General features: G+C 41.1%; 1 protein-coding gene across 1 annotated transcript in view; it reads right to left on the bottom strand.

The window, feature by feature from the left end:
* Positions 1–258: 258 nt before the first annotated feature.
* Positions 259–19,849, bottom strand: part of LOC129693394 (protein transport protein Sec23A-like) — a 52,185-nt gene continuing 32,594 nt past the window's right edge. Inside the window, exons 11-21 of the mRNA XM_055630223.1 lie at positions 19,210–19,333; positions 14,664–14,744; positions 13,804–13,893; positions 8,510–8,616; positions 7,920–8,073; positions 7,740–7,817; positions 6,803–6,964; positions 6,019–6,105; positions 3,213–3,368; positions 2,647–2,712; positions 259–479 (exon numbers count right to left, since the gene is read on the bottom strand). Of these exons, the coding sequence (XP_055486198.1) occupies positions 390–479; positions 2,647–2,712; positions 3,213–3,368; positions 6,019–6,105; positions 6,803–6,964; positions 7,740–7,817; positions 7,920–8,073; positions 8,510–8,616; positions 13,804–13,893; positions 14,664–14,744; positions 19,210–19,333 (1,195 nt within the window). The 3' untranslated portion in view covers positions 259–389. The remainder of the gene's footprint in view (positions 480–2,646; positions 2,713–3,212; positions 3,369–6,018; positions 6,106–6,802; positions 6,965–7,739; positions 7,818–7,919; positions 8,074–8,509; positions 8,617–13,803; positions 13,894–14,663; positions 14,745–19,209; positions 19,334–19,849) is intronic.

Genomic DNA, 19,849 nt, shown 5'->3' with positions numbered 1-19,849 from the left:
CAGACTAAGGAAAAATATTATGTAAATATAGTTCGGCATGGAGTTGTAGGGCCGAGATGGCCTGTTTCCGTGCTGTAATTGTTATATGGTTATATGGTTAAATAATTTTTTAATTTACACAGAGTCATTGTCAATATATTTAAGTTCATTTATTAATAGCATTGAACATGTATATAAAAGACAGTGATCGAATGATAAATTAAAGATTACAGGACGTAAGAAGAAAACATTTTCTCAAATAGGAATGCAGTAGTTTGGAATGAAATGAAACAAAATCAAATTAGGAAATCCACCCACAAGCAAGATGCGACAATGAATGCAAGGCAGTCATAATTCAAAGATTTGACATGAATTCACTATTTTCCTGTGCGCTTCTGCACCAGCTTGATTTATGATGAACTAGATACAGCTAACTTTTTTAGATGGTCCATAAAGACCTGAAGGCTAACATCATCAGTCAGGATTGGTGCTCCAGATTCCTGAAGAATGCATAAAAATTAACTTATTATCAGCTACTATTAAATAATCCATTATACCTAAATACAACAATTGCTTCACATAATCTGCTTCAGCTCAATGTCAAATTAATTTCTGCATAGTTGATTTTTATTTCTCTTTCATTAAAAAGTATTTGGACACTTTTCTGCTACTACTAATTTCCATCAATATAGTTTCTGTAACAGTTCAATAGGCAACAATGTATTTTAATCATTTGTTATCTAGCAATAGAAGCAGCACTGTTTTACATTCAGTCTTAGATTACTATTAATTACTAAGCAATTGGACTTTATTTTGGCAAGTCAATGGTAAAAACGTTGCAGTCACTTAAAATAGATGTGACACGACAGATTCAAATTTACGATTTTCACAAATTTTAACGAAACACACTCATGCTAAAGTGCATTTTCACAGGTCTCTCATATCTAATACAATTGGTTATTATTCATGTGTGAATTGTGATCAGCTGACTAGCAAAATGCAAACCCAATATACAAATCGTCCCGCATTACATAACACACCATGCACACTTTTTAAGTGCAGTTTGGTGGATACTGAGGTGGAGTTGTGAATCATTTTCTCTCCTCTGTCTGCATGGCCAATTACTAAATACTGTCTTACAGACCAACTGAAACCAGATCAGGGTAATAATCTGTACCCTTTATTCCCATTTAAAAATCAAAAAGACTGTTGTAGGGTCATACAACACTGAAACAAGTCCTCAGCCCAACCTGTCCATGCCAACAAAGCTGTCTTCCTTGACTGGTCCTGTTTGCCTGCATTTGACCCAGATCCCTCCAAACGTCTATTCACAAACCTGTCCAAATGTATGTTGTAATTCTACCTGGCATTACCACTTCCTCCAGCAGCTCATTCCCTATACCCAACCCCATTTGTATGGAAACATGGTTACACAAAAAAGCTGGAGAAACTCAGCGGGTGCAGCAGCATCTATGGAGCGAAGGAAATAGGCAACGTTTCGGGCCGAAACCCTTCTTCAGACTGATCGGGGGCGGGGGTGGGTGGGGACAAGAAAGGGAAAAGGAGGAGTAGCCCGAAGGCTGGGGGATGGGAGGAGACAGCAGGGGGGCTGAGGAAGGGGAGGAGACAGCAAGGACTAACAAAATTGGGAGAATTCGATGTTCATGCCCCCGGGATGCAGACTCCCCAAACGGAATATGAGGTGCTGTTCCTCCAATTTCCGGTGCTGCTCGCTGTGGCCATGGAGGAGACCCAGGACAGAGAGGTCGGAGACGGAGTGGGAGGGGGAGTTGAAGTGCTGAGCCACCGGGAGGTCAGCTTGGTTATTGCGGACCGAGCGGAGGTGTTCGGCGAAACGATCGCCCAACCTCCGCTTGGTCTCACCGATATAGATCTGCTGACATCTAGAGCAGCAGACGCAATAGATGAGGTTGGAAGAGATGCAGGTAAACCTCTGTCGCACCTGGAACGATTGCTTGGGTCGAAGAGATGCAGGTAAACCTCTTTAAACACTGTATGGGAACATGTGTCTCTTTGGTCTCCTTTAAATCTTAAACCTGTGCCTTCTAATTTCAAACAAAAAACTGTGACAGCCTGTCGTATTAAGGCCCCTCGCGATTTTATAAGCCTTTGTAAGGTCAAACCTCAGCCTCCTTCACATCAGGAAAAATACTCAACCAATCTAGTCGTGATACCCAAGCTGTCCAAACCTGGCAACATCCTTATGACTCTTTTCTGCACCCCCTTCAGTTTAGTCACATTCTTTCCATAGTATGGTGACCAGAACTGTATTTAATACTGGTTCAAATCACTTTCCTATCTGATCTTGATGCAGCTTTTGACGACCCTGTTAAATGTCCAAGACACCACCAATTTGGGAGTTATTGACACATTTTCTATCCATGCCAACTGCAATCTCAACCAAATAGTTAATATCCATGACAGTCAACGGTGGACCCAGCACCAATCCGAATTTGAAAAGCAAAACTTCCCGACCACACTGTCTCCTTCCATCAAGCTAATTTTGAAACCAATTGGCTAGTTCATCTTGTAAATTACTTAACGATAGTGACATACATAGTAAAGAAAGTGAGAACACAAAATAAAACTTTTGGGTTTGTTGGGTGTATATTAACCAGTAAAAGTGCCTTTCCAGAGAATACCAACCTGTCCACAAGCATACATATTATTATGAGTCTGTGATGGGTTCACTTTTGATAGAAGAAATCGAGCCTTAAAAAGAGAAAGCCAATCACCATCAACATAAAACACATTTGTTTCTTCTCCTTTTAAGTTGCAAAACTCCATTAAGTTTCGGACAATGAGAATCTTAAGAGCCTTTGCTATAAAGGTTTCTGGCTAAAAGATGTTCCTGTAAACTTATAATGTTACAGTAAGCAGCAGTGGCACAGTCCCACACTCCAAATATGTACAGGTTTGTAGGTTAGTTGGCTTGGTATAAGTGTAAATTGTCCCTAGTGTGTGTAGGATAGTGTTAATGTGCGGGGATCGCTGGGCAGCGCGGACTTGGTGGGCTGAAGGTCCTGTTTCCGCGCTGTATCTCTAAACTAATAGCAGCTAGTACAGACAATGTTATAAATGGGCATTGTTGGTTAGCTAGAAGAGAATGTTATGTAATTTAATGTAATGTAATTGAAACCTCTACCAAAGATTTATTTCAGCATTTCTACGAAGAGGAATCTTTTACGTTGAATGTTGAAAAACGTAGGTACCCGACTCCCTCCATGTTCTGTGTCAACATAACGTGGCATTGGGAATCGAGTCTGCAGTATTTCCTGTGCATCATCCAGTGGAGCTTGCAGAAGCTGTTTGAAGTTTTCATACTCTTGCATGTCCTGATATCCAGCTTTCCGCCATTGAGAAATGGTCTTAGAAAAAGAATAAAAACTGAATTAAATATTCACGGCAAATTTATTTTAATTACTTATCACTTTTCCCTCAATAATCTTTCAATTGCAACATCTGAAAACAAAGAAATAGTACTTTTAATTGGTTCAATATTTAAAAGGACATAACTTGATTTATTAACAAAATGGTTTTAGCTATTCTTTATAAATCATAATAACGTTCAATCTATGCAGTTTAAAACAACTAGTTATACTCAAAGGATTTATATGGATTAATGCTACAATCTAAATAAAATGTAAATATAATCATTAATCAGCCTTTATTATTCTACATGCCTCAGGGATATGTGATATTCTAGCTGATTGAGTTTTGGGCTTGTCACTTTGCTCTGTATCATGAGACAAGCATTTCAGCACCAGAAGGTATAAATCTCATAAGCTTCTGACAATAATGTTTCATCAAGCATTTTATTCCAATGTTGCCCCAAGTGCATTTATAAATTAAGAACATTATCTTTATTCAATTTGAACTTTTGAATCATGTTGTTATATAAAATAGTCCATTCAGTAAAATACAACTTTCAAGGGATGGTTTCTCTGGACTACTTTCATATTGTCTAAACTAAAGATTACTAATGCTTTCAGGTTGCTCAGCTAAATTAATTCAAAGGGATTTTCCTCAGTGTGTGCTTTTTTTGTATATCAAATAGTATTTGCAAAGACTACAAAATATGCCGATCCCCAAAGTTTTGACTTTATGGTTAATAAGGTTTGAAAGGTAATGACTAGAGCCAGGATGTTTAGGCGCTAAAAACCTCTGAAATAGGCAGGCAAAAAAAATTTACAAAAAAGGAACAAAAAAGGCATTTATCGACCAAAAAAAAGCATAAAAATGCATTTATTTCAACCACCAAAATATGGTTAAAATTATAATTATAAAGGTATACTACATTAAATGACCAAAGTTGCACATAACTACCAGCATTTTTTCAAATTATCTGGTGTTAAACTATGCCGTCGGTCAGACAGAATATGCTACAGTTGTGAAAAACTTCTTTCTACCGCAGCTGAGGTCACTGGTGCATACCCGAAACAAGCTACAAACTCTACATTCATGCCAATATCTTGTGCATTCCAACTACCTTTGAGAACTTCAGATATTTGTATTTCTTCAAGATCTTTTTTAGCTAAAATCACCCTCGCACATTTTCCTTTTATGTCTTCACCTACATCGCCAGGAACTTTACGTACAAAGTACAGCAAGTGAAGATGTAAAAACTGAGCAATAGTTGTGCGTTTTGACTTCTCCAATACTTCCAATGTCAAGAAATACTCCTTTGATGGTTGACCTGCCTCCAGTGTACCAATGACCACATTGGCAACAAATCTTCCCGTAGCATCAGTTATCTCGTCTACTGAGATCCATATTCTGTTGCATGCAACATCATCTCTAATCTTCTGCACAACAATGTTGTAGTTGCTGTCAACATAATTTTTCCGTAATGATGACTCGCTTGGTATATGTTCCTTTGTGTATTTCCCTAAAAAACCTCTGAGGCATTTGTTTTCCAATTTCCACAGTGGAATTCCAGCATCAATGAATGTGTTGCACAGATCACTCAAACTCAGATTTGCTATTGGAGCCAGCAGTAAATGTAGTGAGGAGACAAGCTTGCGTATTTCCTACCTTCTGTTTCTCTGCCTTCAACTTGTGTTTAACTGTTTCTACATGCATGGAGATGAAATATTTTTCTCATGATTCACTGCTTTCTCACATGCATTGCAAAACAGCACACAGTTGTCTGCAGAGAATATATCAGTCCCGTTCAGTTTTTTACAAGGCGTTGACTTGACTTTAGGCATTTTTACTGCTGGGGTAGATCCTACAGGAGCGGAGATGCAGATCTCTACAGGCACGCCAAGTACAAGCTAAGAAGAGGAATCAGAGCTGCCAAGGAAAGGTTGAAGAGCAAGTTCTCAGCAAATGACTCTTCTTCAGTGTGGAAGGGCTTGCAAGAAATCACAAGCTACAAGAGGAACCCCCCCCCTGCCCGCTCCTTGGACAATCGTTAGCTGACCAACGACCTGAACGAGTTCTACTGCAGTTTCGATAAACAGAAACTTAACCCTAGTAACCCCAACTGACACTTCACACCTACTCACAGTTTGATTCCAGTTTGAAAAGACTGGACCCTTCCCCACCTACTCCTCCCCAATCACCACTTACAGCCGGGTTTCGCCCAGGTGGTGTAAATTTTCTTGTAAGCTACGTTAAAACAGCAAAAAAGGCTGATTTGGGCACTCAATCGTGAAAAAGGCATTATCTTCCTAAAATCATTAAAAAAGGCACATGGCATTTATGGCAAAATCCTGGCTCTGGTAATGAATAGAGTTTAAAAGGTAATAAGTTTTATTCTATTTTTAGCCTTTGGACAACTTGGAAAGGTTTTAATGAAATGAGATTTATGATTACTAGATGAAAACAGCGTTGCAAAAAGTTGAACAAAATTAATAAATATATTTAATGCATTGTTCTTGAAGCTGAATAAAAGACCTTTCAATAAATAAGATTATTTAATGAGCATCATTAATCCAAAACCATTAAAGTAAGCACAATAAATCAATTAGTATAGGTATAATGTTTCTGAATTTTGCATCCTTAAACACTGACCTCTCCATGGTAGATGACAATCTGGAAGAAAGTGTCCATGAGGAGTATTCGGTCTGGTAAGATGCTGCCACTGTCTAAAAGCACGGGCTGAGGAAAAGATGAATAAACGTTTGCCATTACTTACGAAAAAGATAACCAATGTTACACAATGCTGCGGGCGGAGCACCAAGGCAGATTCCTTGTATGTGAATACTTGGCCGATAAACATATTAATTCATTCAAATTCCGATGATATTTATGCAGAATAGCACACATATCCCCAAGCATGCTCTAGGAAATAAGAAGGTACTTCTGCATACCGATTGTGAATGTTCGAAAATGTTTGAAAATCTTCCCCCAAATGACATCTAGTGCTGGGCTAATGGTCAAAATCAAGCCTGAACATTTTTTTGTTAACCGCAAGATATTAAGAGGTATAGGCAATTGTCAGTGAATGGTGGCATGAATTTGAAGGATTAAATGACTGACTGACCCTTCATATTTTCCTATCTATCCTGATCGATTCAAAACCATTCATCAATGCTCATGCAGTTCCAGTAAAAGTGGCTGGACAGGAATCAGGATAAAGAACATCTGCAATTTATTCTTTAACCATCCAGAAGTTGAGGTCAGTTATACATTGCTCCAACTCAGACCAGGTAAAACTACTAACGAGCCACTCAACTTATTTTTAAAATGTGCCACATAAAAGTCTCTGAATTAGCTGATGAAATAAGAGATATTTTGTTTATAAACTCTTCAACAATCAGTCATGCAAGATTTCTAATTTGTGACCAAACCTCACCTCAGGGGGTCCATAGAAAGAATAAGAGTAGAGAACAGGCTGAATCATGATCAGTGACTGCGTCAGGTCTTGTCTCATGAAATGATGACGGTAGTATGATGATTCATCAGGACTATTATTGAAAACTTGAAGGAAAGGGGATCTTCTCAGATGGAACATGAACTAAAATGACAACATAAAATCACTCATCACATCACTGAATATATTCATGCTCTAGATAAAAAAGCTACCTAGTTTGATGAAATTAAAACTTGCATCTATCTTGCTAAAGAGAAAACGTTTACTCAAAAGTAAAGCTATCCTTCGCCTCAACATTTTATTTAAAAATATTTCCATTAACAACCTTTCCTTGTAACTTGTTGGGATATTGGGATTTTCTGAATTAGGGGAGGAAGAGGATGTACTCCTAATCTAAGCAACCATTAATATTGTAATTCTATAGATCATAGGTGAACTATTCCCTCCCTTCAATAATCTTGCAGACACTAGAGCTAACTATTGCCATCACACCTGAAGGTTATGGATCCCACTACCCTTTGTATTCTTCATCCATGAACTAGGACATGATTGGTCATCCATTCATCCATTCTAGGAGGGGATGAAATCAGAACAGAGACTTTTTTAACCCACAAATGTTAGTACACACATTCTGCAGTCCAACACCAGGCCGATTAGAAACAGGAACCCTTGCTGACATATCCCTGTTTTCTGGTTACGAAGGGTATTCCACACTGCTCGAGGTACAACCATGTAAACCCAGGGGAATTGAGTGACTGAATCAAGAAACTAAACAAAATAGCTTTTTTCCCTGAAGGTATGTATCTATAACAATATTTTCGAATATGTTAACATATTTTGCCAGTCTGCAGACCAGACTGCATTTTATGAATATAATTTTAAATATTCTCCAACAAATTCATTTTGCTATTCTACTTACCTGTGGATAGAGGGAAAATGTTTCAGAAAGCTTGAAAGAGTTGGAATCATCTTTGTGGAACTGGCCAAATTTCTGACACTGATGGAAAAAGTGGAAGAGTAATTAGTAGTTTTATGGTTGCTTCAATCTTAAATGTAATTAGCTGTCCTTCCAAGTTGATCATGTTCCTGAAGGGCTTACCAGTCGGATTAACTGTCTGTCCAACCAACGAAGCACATCGGGTCCTTCTTCAGACTCAGCTTTGAAAACACCCAGTCTTGCCATCAGCACAGCTGATGCCTCCTGATCAAATGCTGCTTCTATATGCTGGAGTTGGCTCTGTGCATCCGCCCAGCTGAGAATCCAGGCAAATATTAAACAACATTTCACTGCACAATCAATGCCTAGTAAATACCTCCCCACCACCTGTGTTCCAAATCATTTTGATTCCGTAATGAAATGTGACAATGTCAAGTATTATTGCATCACTCTTACATTGGAAAACAAAACTAAACTAGTCTTTATCCTTCCCTTTTCAGATTCAAAATGTATTCTCAGAACGGACAGTCTTTCATTGTATAAAGCTCATTTAGAGAAGATTTCAAAATGAAGAGAAGACATCGATATCTTTTCGTTTTGCGGGTGTTATTAATGACACCACTTTTTAGGTTTGTTAATTTTGTACCCGAATGAAAGAGAAGCAGAACATTTAGTTGTCGTACAATCCAAAACTTGTACATGATGAAAAAGGCTGCAAAATACACATATTGGAAGACATTCAGCAAACTTACTTTCTGGCTACTGTAGTAACTCGGATGCGTCTCTGACTGCTGGAATGCTGGTAATGGGTGACAAACTGAATAGCACCTCGTCCACCCTGAGGGATTGGTGCATTATGCTGCAAAATTTAGTTGAACAGAAACTAGATATCACTGAATTCAATATTTTTTACAAGTTTTTATATTTTTTACACTTTACACACATCAGTCAGAGTATTGAGTGTAGAAATTGGGAAGTCATGTTACAGTTCTACCAGGCATCGGTGAGGCCACACTTAGAGTATTGTGTTCAGTTTTGGTCACCCTGTTATAGGAAAGATGTTGTTAAGCTGGAAAGGGTGCAGAGAAGATTTATGACGATGTTGCCAGGACTCAACATCAACAAGGGCCAGAGCTACAGGGAGAAGTTGAGCAGGTTAGCACTTTTTTTCTTGGAGCGCAAAGGGATGAGGGTTGATCTTATAGAGGTGTACAAGATCATAAGAACAATAGATAACGTAAATGTATTTTACCCAGAGTAGGGGAATCGAGTACCAGAGGGCATAGATTTAAGGTGAAGGGGGAAAGATTTAATAGGAACCTGAATGCCAACTTTTTTTTTTTTTGAACACAAAGGTTGGTATGTATATGGAATGGGCTGCCAGATGAGGTAGTTGAGGCAGGTGCTGTCACAATTTGTAAGAAACATTTACACAGGTACATAGATAGGATGGGTTTAGAGGGATAAGGGCCAAATGCAGGCAGGTGGAACTAGAGTAGATGGGGCACGTTGGTCTGCATGGCAAGTTGGGCCGAAGGGCATGTTTTCACACAGTATGACACTATGAAATGTGATTTAAACAATGAACACATTACAATACAAGCTATCTTTGAATGTTGAATTTGGTATTCATTTGTTATTTGTTGTTATGTTGCTATTTGTGATATCCTAATTCTTCACCATCGCAACACTAGTAAAAGACAGTAACCACCAATGTCTCATTGTTGCATAATACAATCTTCCTTTTCAATGCTTTAATGTATATTCAATAATGGTCTATAGAACGGTGTGATGAGTGAACAAGTAATTTGCATGAACCTCTCAAGTTGACATATTTTTGAGTAAATTTGGACAAATTACAACTCGTATCTATCTTGCTAAACAGAAAATATTTACTTAACAAAAATGAAGGTACATTCTCACTGGCCCTCACCTCAGAACATTAGAGCACTGCTTTTAGGCATAGCTGGTGGAGGAAACATCCTCAATCAGTCAAATGAGGCCACCAACCCCATGGTAGAAGGTAAGACAGTTCAGAAGGTAAAGATAGTTAGATATAGCTCGTAGGGCTAACGGAATCAGTGAATATGGGGAGAAGGCAGGAACGGCGTACTGATTTTGGAAGATCAGCCAAGATCATATTGAATGGTGGTGCTGGCTCGAGGGGCTGAATGGCCTGCTCCTGCACCTATTTTCTATGATTCTGCCTGGTTTACTTATTTTACTTCTTTAATTATTTGCTATCTTTGAAAGTGCTTTCAAATAAGTGATTTTCACTCATTTCTAATTATTTGATTCCACCCGAGCAGTTTTTAAACTATCAGAAATATTTAAAGAGCTCTTCAAAAGGCTGTGATTAGTGGTCAGGGCCTCAGGATGCAGCATTCACACCCTCTTACTGCATGGCACCTACTCTGCTTTGTGGGGTAACCCTCATCGATGGACAGTCAGCTCAGGTAGCTCCGCATATCTAGCAGATCAGCGCACAGGTTTACACAATGATGGCACATTCAAGTTTTAATTTTAGTTCTTAATAATTCAGATCTTGTTGAACAGTTAAAAAAAAAAAAAAAAATCAGAAACATGGTCCAACCAAAAGACTGACCCTCTAACTGACACCAGGACAGTGAAAATAGGCTTTAGGATGCAAAGAAAGGGAGGAAAGAACAAAGGGACCCAGATAGGGTGGATGGAGGAGAAATTAAAAGACAGAAGGGATCATACTGCAACACAAAAGGAAGTTAAATAGAGAAAAATATGGTTCTAGAGCAAATATAAAAGAAGGTAACTGAATCAATGTGTAAAACTGCTTAACTCATTGACAAGACTAGAGGGTTATGTGTTGCTGCTCAAAAGGTGATCCTTGGGCACTCATTGAGATCAACTGTAACATTGCAGTAGGAAGAGGACAAACGGGAGTGGGATAGAGAATTGGAATGTGTGTGCAGCAGAAAATACCAAACCAAATACTAAATAAATGACTGCGTCACCCAAAACTATGTTTGGAACCCTGACTGAGTTCAGAATGGAAGCAAAACAGCAGTTGCTGGTTCTAGGACCCAGGAAAGGGAAAGGACATTTGCTGGCAAAATTGTAATTTTATGGCAGGAATGATCCGTTTGGAATGGTGAAAGGGGAGCAAAGAGAAAGATGTTTGATGATGAAGTGCAGAAACAGCAGAGAAATGTCCTTTGTATATGAAAACATTCGGATTGATCATGACATGAGGAATCCTATTTTACGTTGAGGGAAAAAGGATGTACAAAGTAGCAATGTTACAAAATGTTGAGATTTTAAAAACCAAGTCTTTAATTTATCCCATCAGATAAAGCATAAAACGATGTTTAATTTGACACCTGATTCACTTTCATATCTTCAGTATTAAAAAGGTTATGGCCATTTCCATACTCAGAAATTGGCATCTTGTTCCCTATTGCTTTTTCATTGACTTAAATCAAAAGCTGTGATCGAGAACATTTAAAGCTCGATAACTTTCTTAAAATTTAAGAGAACTGAAAGAAATGATCAGTTATTATAGATTGAAGCATGAAACAATCTTACTTAGATGACTTGAAATTAAAGCATAATTAATTAGTTACCCAATTGTAGCCAATTACAAAATTCAATTACGAGATCTAAAAATCTATCCATTTCCTAAGAATAGATTAACATTTTTAAATAGCCTAAGTGTGCAAATAACAGTCACACAAGAATTCAGAATATAATATAATTTTTAAATCTCATTGTCATGGGTTTATAGGCCAAATGGAAGGAATTTAATGTTTAATACAGGTGCACAACCTTTTATCCGAAATTCCAAATAATGAAAAGCTCCGAATATTTTTTCGGTCCTTGAAGAAAGGTCCTTGAAGACGTTCACCGAGGGCGGCCCGCAGAGGTGACAGCGGAACCTCCGGTCGGTCCTCGAAGAAAGGGGAACTAAATCCCCATTCATAAAAGAGAAGGTGAGGGTATATTGCACGGGAGGGTTAATAATTGACAATCTGCTGCTGCCTGCCCGCTGAGTTAAAAGGTTCCCACGGTAGACTCACGATACACAGTGTATCGTGAGTCTTGCGTGGGAAATTTTTAACTCAGCGGGCAGGCAGCAGCAGATTGTCGCTCCCTTCAGTTTCACCCCACCTACACCCCTCTGCTTCGCGGCCATGTGTGTGACCCCTTCCCTCCCCTCTCCAGCTTCCCGCCCATTGCTCCGGCGCGGGGGCTTTGCACTGTCTTCACGTCGGCGATGCCAGCAGGTCAGTGCCAGTTACCGGAGACGTCAGGACCAACTGGACACCGACCCCCAGGCCCACTGCAAGCACGGAGAACCCAGAGACCCACAGCCAGCAGCAGCCCAGCCCCGTTCCAACTACAGAGGAACACTCTCCCCGTAGGGACAGAAGCTGATGGTGTGCAAGGTACGTCTTGTTCTTGGGGTTGCGGATGAGGGGGCGCAGCTCGGGCTGTGGGCGAACTGCCACTTGTCGCTGTAGCGGCCCATCGGGGAGCGGGTTCCTGTTGGTCCTGACGTCTCCGGCCACTCCCCTGGACAGGAGCTGAGAGACGTCAGGACCACCAGAAGCCACTCCCCGATGGGCCGCTAAGGCGACAAGTGGCAGTTCGCCCACAGCCCAAGCTGCGCCCCCTCATCGGGACACCGACCCCCAGGCCCACTGCAAGCACAGAGATCCCAGATCAGCAACTCCAGCCCAACCCCACTCCAACTCCAGAGGGACACGCTCCCCGTAGGGGCAGAAGCTGATGGTGTGCAAGGTACGTCTTGTTCTTGGGGTGGCGCAGCTCTGGCTGTGGGTGAACTGCCACTTGTCGCCCATCGGGGAGCGGATTCCTCTGGAGTTGGAGGGACAGGGAGACACAGCGGCTTTTGAGAATGGTGGGCAATCACTTCCAAAGTTCTGCCCACACAGTCAGTACACCTCTCCTACACTTGTCTCCTGTACTAAAATCATCTTGCAGAGAATGATCCCAGCCTAACCCTCCCTATTCTCTCCTATTCTGCAAGAAAAAACTACATTGAAGACTCAAACTCGCGATGGAGTAACTGCCGGGATTGAGGCGCAAACTCGCGACCTTACGGATACGAGCCGAGCACTCTACCACTGAGCCAGCCGTTAAAATCTACGCTAAAAATCTTCCATTCCGTAAGCCGAAAAATTCCGAATTACGAAAAGTGTCTGGTCCCAAGGCTTTCGGATAAAAGGTTGTGCACCTGTACCTGTAAATTAATGGCCATTTAAATCAGCTTGCGAGTAGGATTTTCTGGAATGGGACCATTTGGAACATTCAGGCTGCGGTGAATTTATACCCCCATATCTGCAGCAAATACACTGCCGGTTCTTTGGGGGGAAAAAATCACCGTTTCGCAACTTAAAATGCGAATTAAATACATCTTAAGAAACACTTTTATACATAAAAATAAACTACTTTCTTTTACCTGGTCCTCCATAAAATCCATCCCCGTTTTCGGCATTGACGGCTTCAGAGCTGATTTTAAAATCATTCCAGCAATTAACTTGTCGGGTGTATTTTTTTTTTTAAACACACAGAACGGCCGTAGGAACGATTCTTTAGCAACATCTTGCACTCCAACAAATATAATTCAGGACCAGGTCGGAAAAAACCCCGTTTTAACCCCCCCCCCCCATAAACGCGCCAAAATCGCGCACACGGCCAGTGGCAGAATTGCAGCGCCTCTGAAGGCAAGTTTTGTAACATATACAAAGCCAAGCAAATATAAAGGAGCCTGCCAACAAAGATGGGAATCCTGAAACATGGAAAACAAGACAGCAGATGCACTAGCAAAACAAATGATATCATCAAGATATATTCAATGGAAATTGAGATGGGGAGAATGGAATGGAGTGCTAGTCTAATTCTGATGGAAGGTCTTCAACCTGAAACATTTACTCTGTTTCCCAGTAATATGGCCAGACTGAAGGAAATTTAATTCAGCCAGGCCAGAGGAAATTTCCATCCTGAAATGGATGCATTAGACACGAGGAAGAATATTCAGTCAGCTCACCTGATTGACCACTTCAAAATAGATACTCAAGGTGGTGCTGGGATCCAAGCCACATATTTTCCACTGGCATGTACCACCAATACCCAATTCCTTGAACAATAAAAGAATATGAAAAGTTACCAAAGTACAGAACTTTGGAATTATCTTTACACACTAAATATGACCGGAAAACATCAAAGCTGCTGCAAAAGTTAGATATTTCAGATCATCTTCAATAATTAAGTCCAGCTATATTTACGTTGGATTGCAACCTTGTCATGGTCGGGGAGCTTGTGTGTCTCAGTGACCCCTAGAGCTATGCCAGCGGGAGATTCGTCTCCTGTTAGGGTCTCCCATGCTGGACAGGTCGAAGGATAGAGGCGAGACGAGGAGTGATCCACTGGTCCTCCAGGTTGGAGGTTGAGCAGAGGGCTAACAACCCTGTCTCGTAAAACAACAAATATGTTATGGAAACAGCAACTGAAGGAATTAACACTACTGAGTGGAGGACCTTCGTTGCTGCCCTACATGCCAGGAGGCATCAGAGGCTGTAAGTAAGTAAGTAATATTTGCATTGGTTAGAAAATTCAGCAAAAAAATGCTGTCTGAAAGGATTATATTTTACCCAAATCTATGCATTGCCTTTATTACTTTTTTCTTGAGACTTAGTGGGAAGACTCTGAAAATGTTTTCTGATCTTATTCAATTGCAGAGCACGCACAAGGTTGCAACTCCTGCTTCTGTTTCTTAAGTTCTTCTATAGATAATGTGCTATTAAGTTTTCCATGAAAGTTACAAGACTTTGGATTACCAATAACAAAAACATCCTGCCCAAATCCAGCTGACATTTTTAGCCACACATATCATGTAAATCAACTTACATTTTCAGATACTGAAGAGCCTTTGGAGTTCAGCGACACACAGGTCCCTATTGCTCCGGCAATTTTAAGTTCTCTGGTTGTCTAAAATAAAATATTTTACATAGGAAAGTCAGTATAGTGAATTGGCTATTTCTCTTTCACAACTACATCTGCAATAATGACAAAATAAGAGTAAAAAGCAATTTTTTAGAATACAAATAGCCTGGCATTATTCTCCACGCATGTGTACCAGAAGATTATCTAATGGATTTGTTGATTAAAGTTCAAAAGTTGCCTTGTCACTCAAGACAAATGTCTTTGCAAACATCATCAGATAGGTAGAATCTGTTGGTTGCCATAATCAGGCTGGTAGTTGGGAGAGAGGCCACATGCTTTTTGTTTTATCCTTATATCTCAATAAGTTGCAATGATCTCCCAATAAAAAGTATCCACAGCACAAGACACACAAATTCCACCAAACGCTCAGAGCAGTTAGAATCATAGGGTCATAGTGTGGAAACAGGCCTTTCGGTGCAACTTGCCCACACCAGCCGACATGTCACATCTACATTCGTCCCACCTTCCTGCATTTGGGCCATGTCCCTCTAAACCTGTCCTATCCATGTACCTGTCTAAATGTTCCTTAAAAGTTGCGATAATACCTGCCTCAACTACCTCCTCCGGCAGCGCGCTCCACATACCACATTGTGTGAAAAAAGGGTGCCTGTTGATCGAGATCAGCGACAACAAAATTATAAGATTGCTCCGAATTATCTTCAGTAGCAAATAAACTGCATTGAATGTCTGAAGAAGGGACTCGACCCGAAATGTCACCTGTCCATATTCTCCAGAGATGCTGCCTGACCTGCCGAGTTACTCCAGCACTTTGTGTCCTTTTGTGCACAGAATCAGAGCAATGAACAGTAACTGGAATAAGGAAGCAAAGGCCTGCAGGTAAAGTGGATAGATGATGTTTCAGGTCAGGACCCTTCTTCAGACTGAATGAACGGGGGTGGGGATGGAGGGAGAAAGTTAGAAGAGAGGAAGGGCAGGACAAAGCCGGGCAGGCAATAGGTTGATACAGTGAGGAGGGATTTTGCTAGGCAGATGTTTGGACACAGGCCAGAGATGAAAAGACAGAAGGTGTAAAACAAAGGTATTGAAGAAATGCAGAATGTGAAGTTAGAGGAAGGAATATGCATGAAAGGGGAGGGGAGGGGAGAGGAGATATAGGTGCAAGTCCAGGTGGGGCAACAGGGAGAAGGGGTGAGAAAAGAAGGGAGTGTATAAGAGGGAAGAAGGGAAAGGGGAACAGTAGGTGCAGGAGTAGGCCATCCGGTCCTTCGAGTCAGCACCGCCATTCACTGTGATCATGGCTGATCATCCACAATCAGTACCCCGTTCCTGCCTTCTCCCCATATCCCTTGACTCCGCTATCTTCAAGAGCTCTATCTAACTCTCTCTTGAAAGCATCCAGAGAATCAGCCTCCACTGCCTTCTGAGAATTCCACAGATTCACAACTCTCCGGGTGAAAACGTTTTTCTTCATCTCCGTTCTAAATGGAATACCCCTTATTCTTAAACTGTGGCCCCTGGTTCTGGACTCCCCCCACATTGGGAACGTTTCCTGCCTCTAGCATGTCCAATCCCTTAAAAATATTATATGTTTCAATAAGATACCCTCTCATCCTTCTAAATTCTAGTGTATATAAGCCCAGTCACTCCATTCTTTCAACATATGATAGTCCCGCCATCACGGGAATTAACCTTGTAAACCTACGCTGCACTCCCTCAATAGCAAGAATGTCCTTCCTCAAATTTGGAGTCCAAAACTGCACACAATACTCCAGGTGTGGTCTCACCAGGGCCTTGTACAACTGCAGAAAGACCTCTTTGCTCCAATACTGAACTCCTCTTATTATAAAGGCCAACATGCCATCACAAAGCAAGGTTTCTTCACTGCTTGCTCTACCTGCATGCTTACTTTCAGGTTACGTAGTTAATTACAATGGGAGAATGTTCATACCGTTGGGTTGTTAGCTACAACAAGGTGTTGTTCCTTCACGCTGAGTGGCCACATGCAAACTGGAGGAACCACATCTCTAACAACCCTAATCCCAACAAACAATCTGAAGAGTGGTCATGACCCTAAATGTCATCTACCCATGCTCTCCAGAGATGCTGTTCGACTCCGAGTTACTCCAGCACTCTATCTTTTTTTGTAAACCAGCCTGCAGTTCTTTTTTTCTGCCTTCAGGTATCATGTTATTCTTATTCCAATATGTGATTTACCTCCTCCACTGAGGCAAATCACCACCACGGCTAAGTAGCCACATACAGTCTGCCGGCAGACTATATTTCATGGTAACTTATCTTTCCAAGCCTGACTCTGTCATCAGATGTTCAAATAGATTTGAACAAATTCAGCAGACAAGTAGAAACAATTTTTCAACTTTTTGAATTTTCCACTATCAGTTGTCACTCCCACCTGGTGCTTTTAAAATTAAAAAAAATTAACCAATGGACATCTAAACATGATGAAGAAAAAAAAACAATCATGCTGACAAGATCACATCACAAACTGTATGAGTACAAACATAGAAAATAGTTGCAGGAGTAGGCCATTCGGCCCTTCGAGCCTGCACCGCCATTCAATATGATCATGGCTGATCATCCAACTCAGTTAAAAAAGTATAACCATTTATAACAGATTGTGAACTATTGAGATATTGCTCACAGATATTAAGTCTTTGTGGGCATCATTATGAACAGGCCCTGCCTTGGTTTAACTTTCCAAAATGCTGAACATCTCACTTGTCCAAGTGAAATTCCATTTACCATTCCTTTGATCACTTCCCCATCATGATCTTAGATAACCTTCGTGTCCACTACACCACCAGTTTTGGGGACATCTGCAAACTAACCTACATTCTCATCGTTAATATATGTGGCAAACAATATTGGAGCCAGCATTGAACCCTGCATCACACCACTGGTCACAAGCCTCCAAGCATCAACCCCTCACTACCACCTTCTGTCTACTAACACTTGACAGGAAGGCTCTGCAGAGTAGTGCGTTCAGCCAAATGCACGATGGGAACTACACTCGCCCCCCTGCAGGACCTATACATCAGAAGGTGCAGATCCAGAGCCAGCAACATTATGGGGGACCCCTACCACCCCAGCAACAGACTGTTCCAGCTGCGACAGTCAGGCAAACGCCTCCACTGTCATGCTGCGAAAACAGAGAGGATGTGACGGAGTTTCTTCCTACAGGCCATCAGGACTGTAAACTCTTATCTCACCAGGAACTAATTTACTGTACTAATTTACTGTTGTGTTGTCCTTTTAAAATTGTTGTTTTTTTTAATATATAAATACCGATTCTGGTCTATTCTGTTCTGTAGTTTTTCCACAATCCGCAGGCATTGCCACTTTCATTTCACTGCACATCTTGTATGTGTATGTGACAAATAAACTTGACTTGACTTGAACAGCACCTCATTTCCCACCCCTGGGTAGTTCACACCAGCATGGCCACTGAATTCTTCAGTTTTAGGTAGCCTGCACCCACTCTGTTTCCTCCAATCTACCCTGGTCCTCTCTCACATCTTCTCCCTTCCACCTTCTTCCGTGCAGTTAGCTCCTCACTTGCTCTGCTGCTACCACTTGCTACCCCTCAATTAGTTCCATTCTTCCCCTTCCATTCCAATCAGATTCCAGAAACTGCAGCTTTTTGTTCTCCTTTTATCACTTCAAGTCAATCTCCACCTTTCCATCTTTCATTTAACTTTCTGCAAATCAATGGTTCAACGGTACTTTATTGTCACGGGTACCTAAGTGCAGGCCGTCGGCGACTTACATTGTTGAGGGAGTTACATAACTTGCATTTACGTAAACAGTTCACAATAGACCCCATTCTCGTTTCCTGAATGACCTGTGTTATTGCAATGTGAGGATGGCGAGGAATTCCCGTCCACTTCACAGATATAAAAGAAGCGCCCGGACTCGCTGCTCTTCCAGTTTCTGCCATTGTCAGTGCGACACTGGGGAGGCGAGTGAGAACGAGGGTGGCAGTACAGAGCAACTTTTCCACAAGATGCACAAGTGAGCCCTTCTTCACCAGCTGCCGCACCATCGGGTTGACTCAGCTGTTGCTGCGGCTCACACTGTAGCCTCTGGCCGACAGTGCTTTCTCCCCTCTCACCGTCTGCCGCTTCTTCTTGTCGACCTAGTCCCCTTTATACATTTTAAGTCCTCCCACACCTCCTTCATAATGTTGACATCGGTGTTTCCTCCCCTGAACTCCCTGGTATCCATGACCTTCTCCACGGTAAATAGAGAGAAGCATTCATTTTGCAACATTACCCCTCATGATGCAGGGAGTAGTAGATAGGGAATGGAAGTACGCAATAAAACAATCATTAAAAACACAGATTTCAACTACAGGGAAACAATATTAAATGGTTTGTGAAACTATAAACTTGGTGATAATGTCTACTCAGGTGATAGACGGTCAAGCCAGTACTATTTAAAGTGCTAGACCTGTATTAAGATATTTGCTTACCTTAATCTCTAAACTGGCACCAAATGCCATTCTGAAATCTCCTTGCAGACCTTTACTGAAAACCCTTTGGAATGTTTGCTTGAAGAGGGAAGTGTTGAACGAGTCTGCCATCACGATATAACCTCTAGATGTGGAAAGATGGAGGCAGGCTGTGAAGTTATTTCACTACAAATATCCATCAGTGTAAATTTTTAAATATTCAGTAAACAACTGTTACAGGTACACACACTGAACTTTTTTTTCTCATTTATTAAACAGAGTACTATGTTTTGAGTACCATGTCTGAGGAAGGGTTTCGGCCCGAAACGTTGCCCATTTCCTTCGCTCCATAGATGCTGCCGCACCCGCTGAGTTTCTCCAGCACCTTTGTCTACCTTTGATTTTCCAGCATCTGCAGTTCCTTCTTGAACAACTATGTTTTGCATGGTAGACAAAAATGCTGGATAAACTCAGCGGGTGAGACAGCATCTATGGAGCGAGGGAAATAGGCAACGTTACGGGTCAAAACCCTTCAACGTTTTGACCCGTAACGTTGCCTATTTCCTTCGCTCCATAGATGCTGCCACACCCGCTGAGTTTCCCCAGCATTGTCTACCTTCAATTTTCCAGCATCTGCAGTTCCTTCTTAAACACTATGTTT

This window comes from Leucoraja erinacea, unplaced genomic scaffold (genome assembly GCF_028641065.1).
Source record: "Leucoraja erinacea ecotype New England unplaced genomic scaffold, Leri_hhj_1 Leri_276S, whole genome shotgun sequence".
In the NCBI taxonomy this organism is placed as follows: Eukaryota; Metazoa; Chordata; class Chondrichthyes; order Rajiformes; family Rajidae; genus Leucoraja; species Leucoraja erinaceus.
Note: the sequence above shows the minus strand (reverse complement) of the source record. Positions and strands in the feature narration are given on the sequence as shown.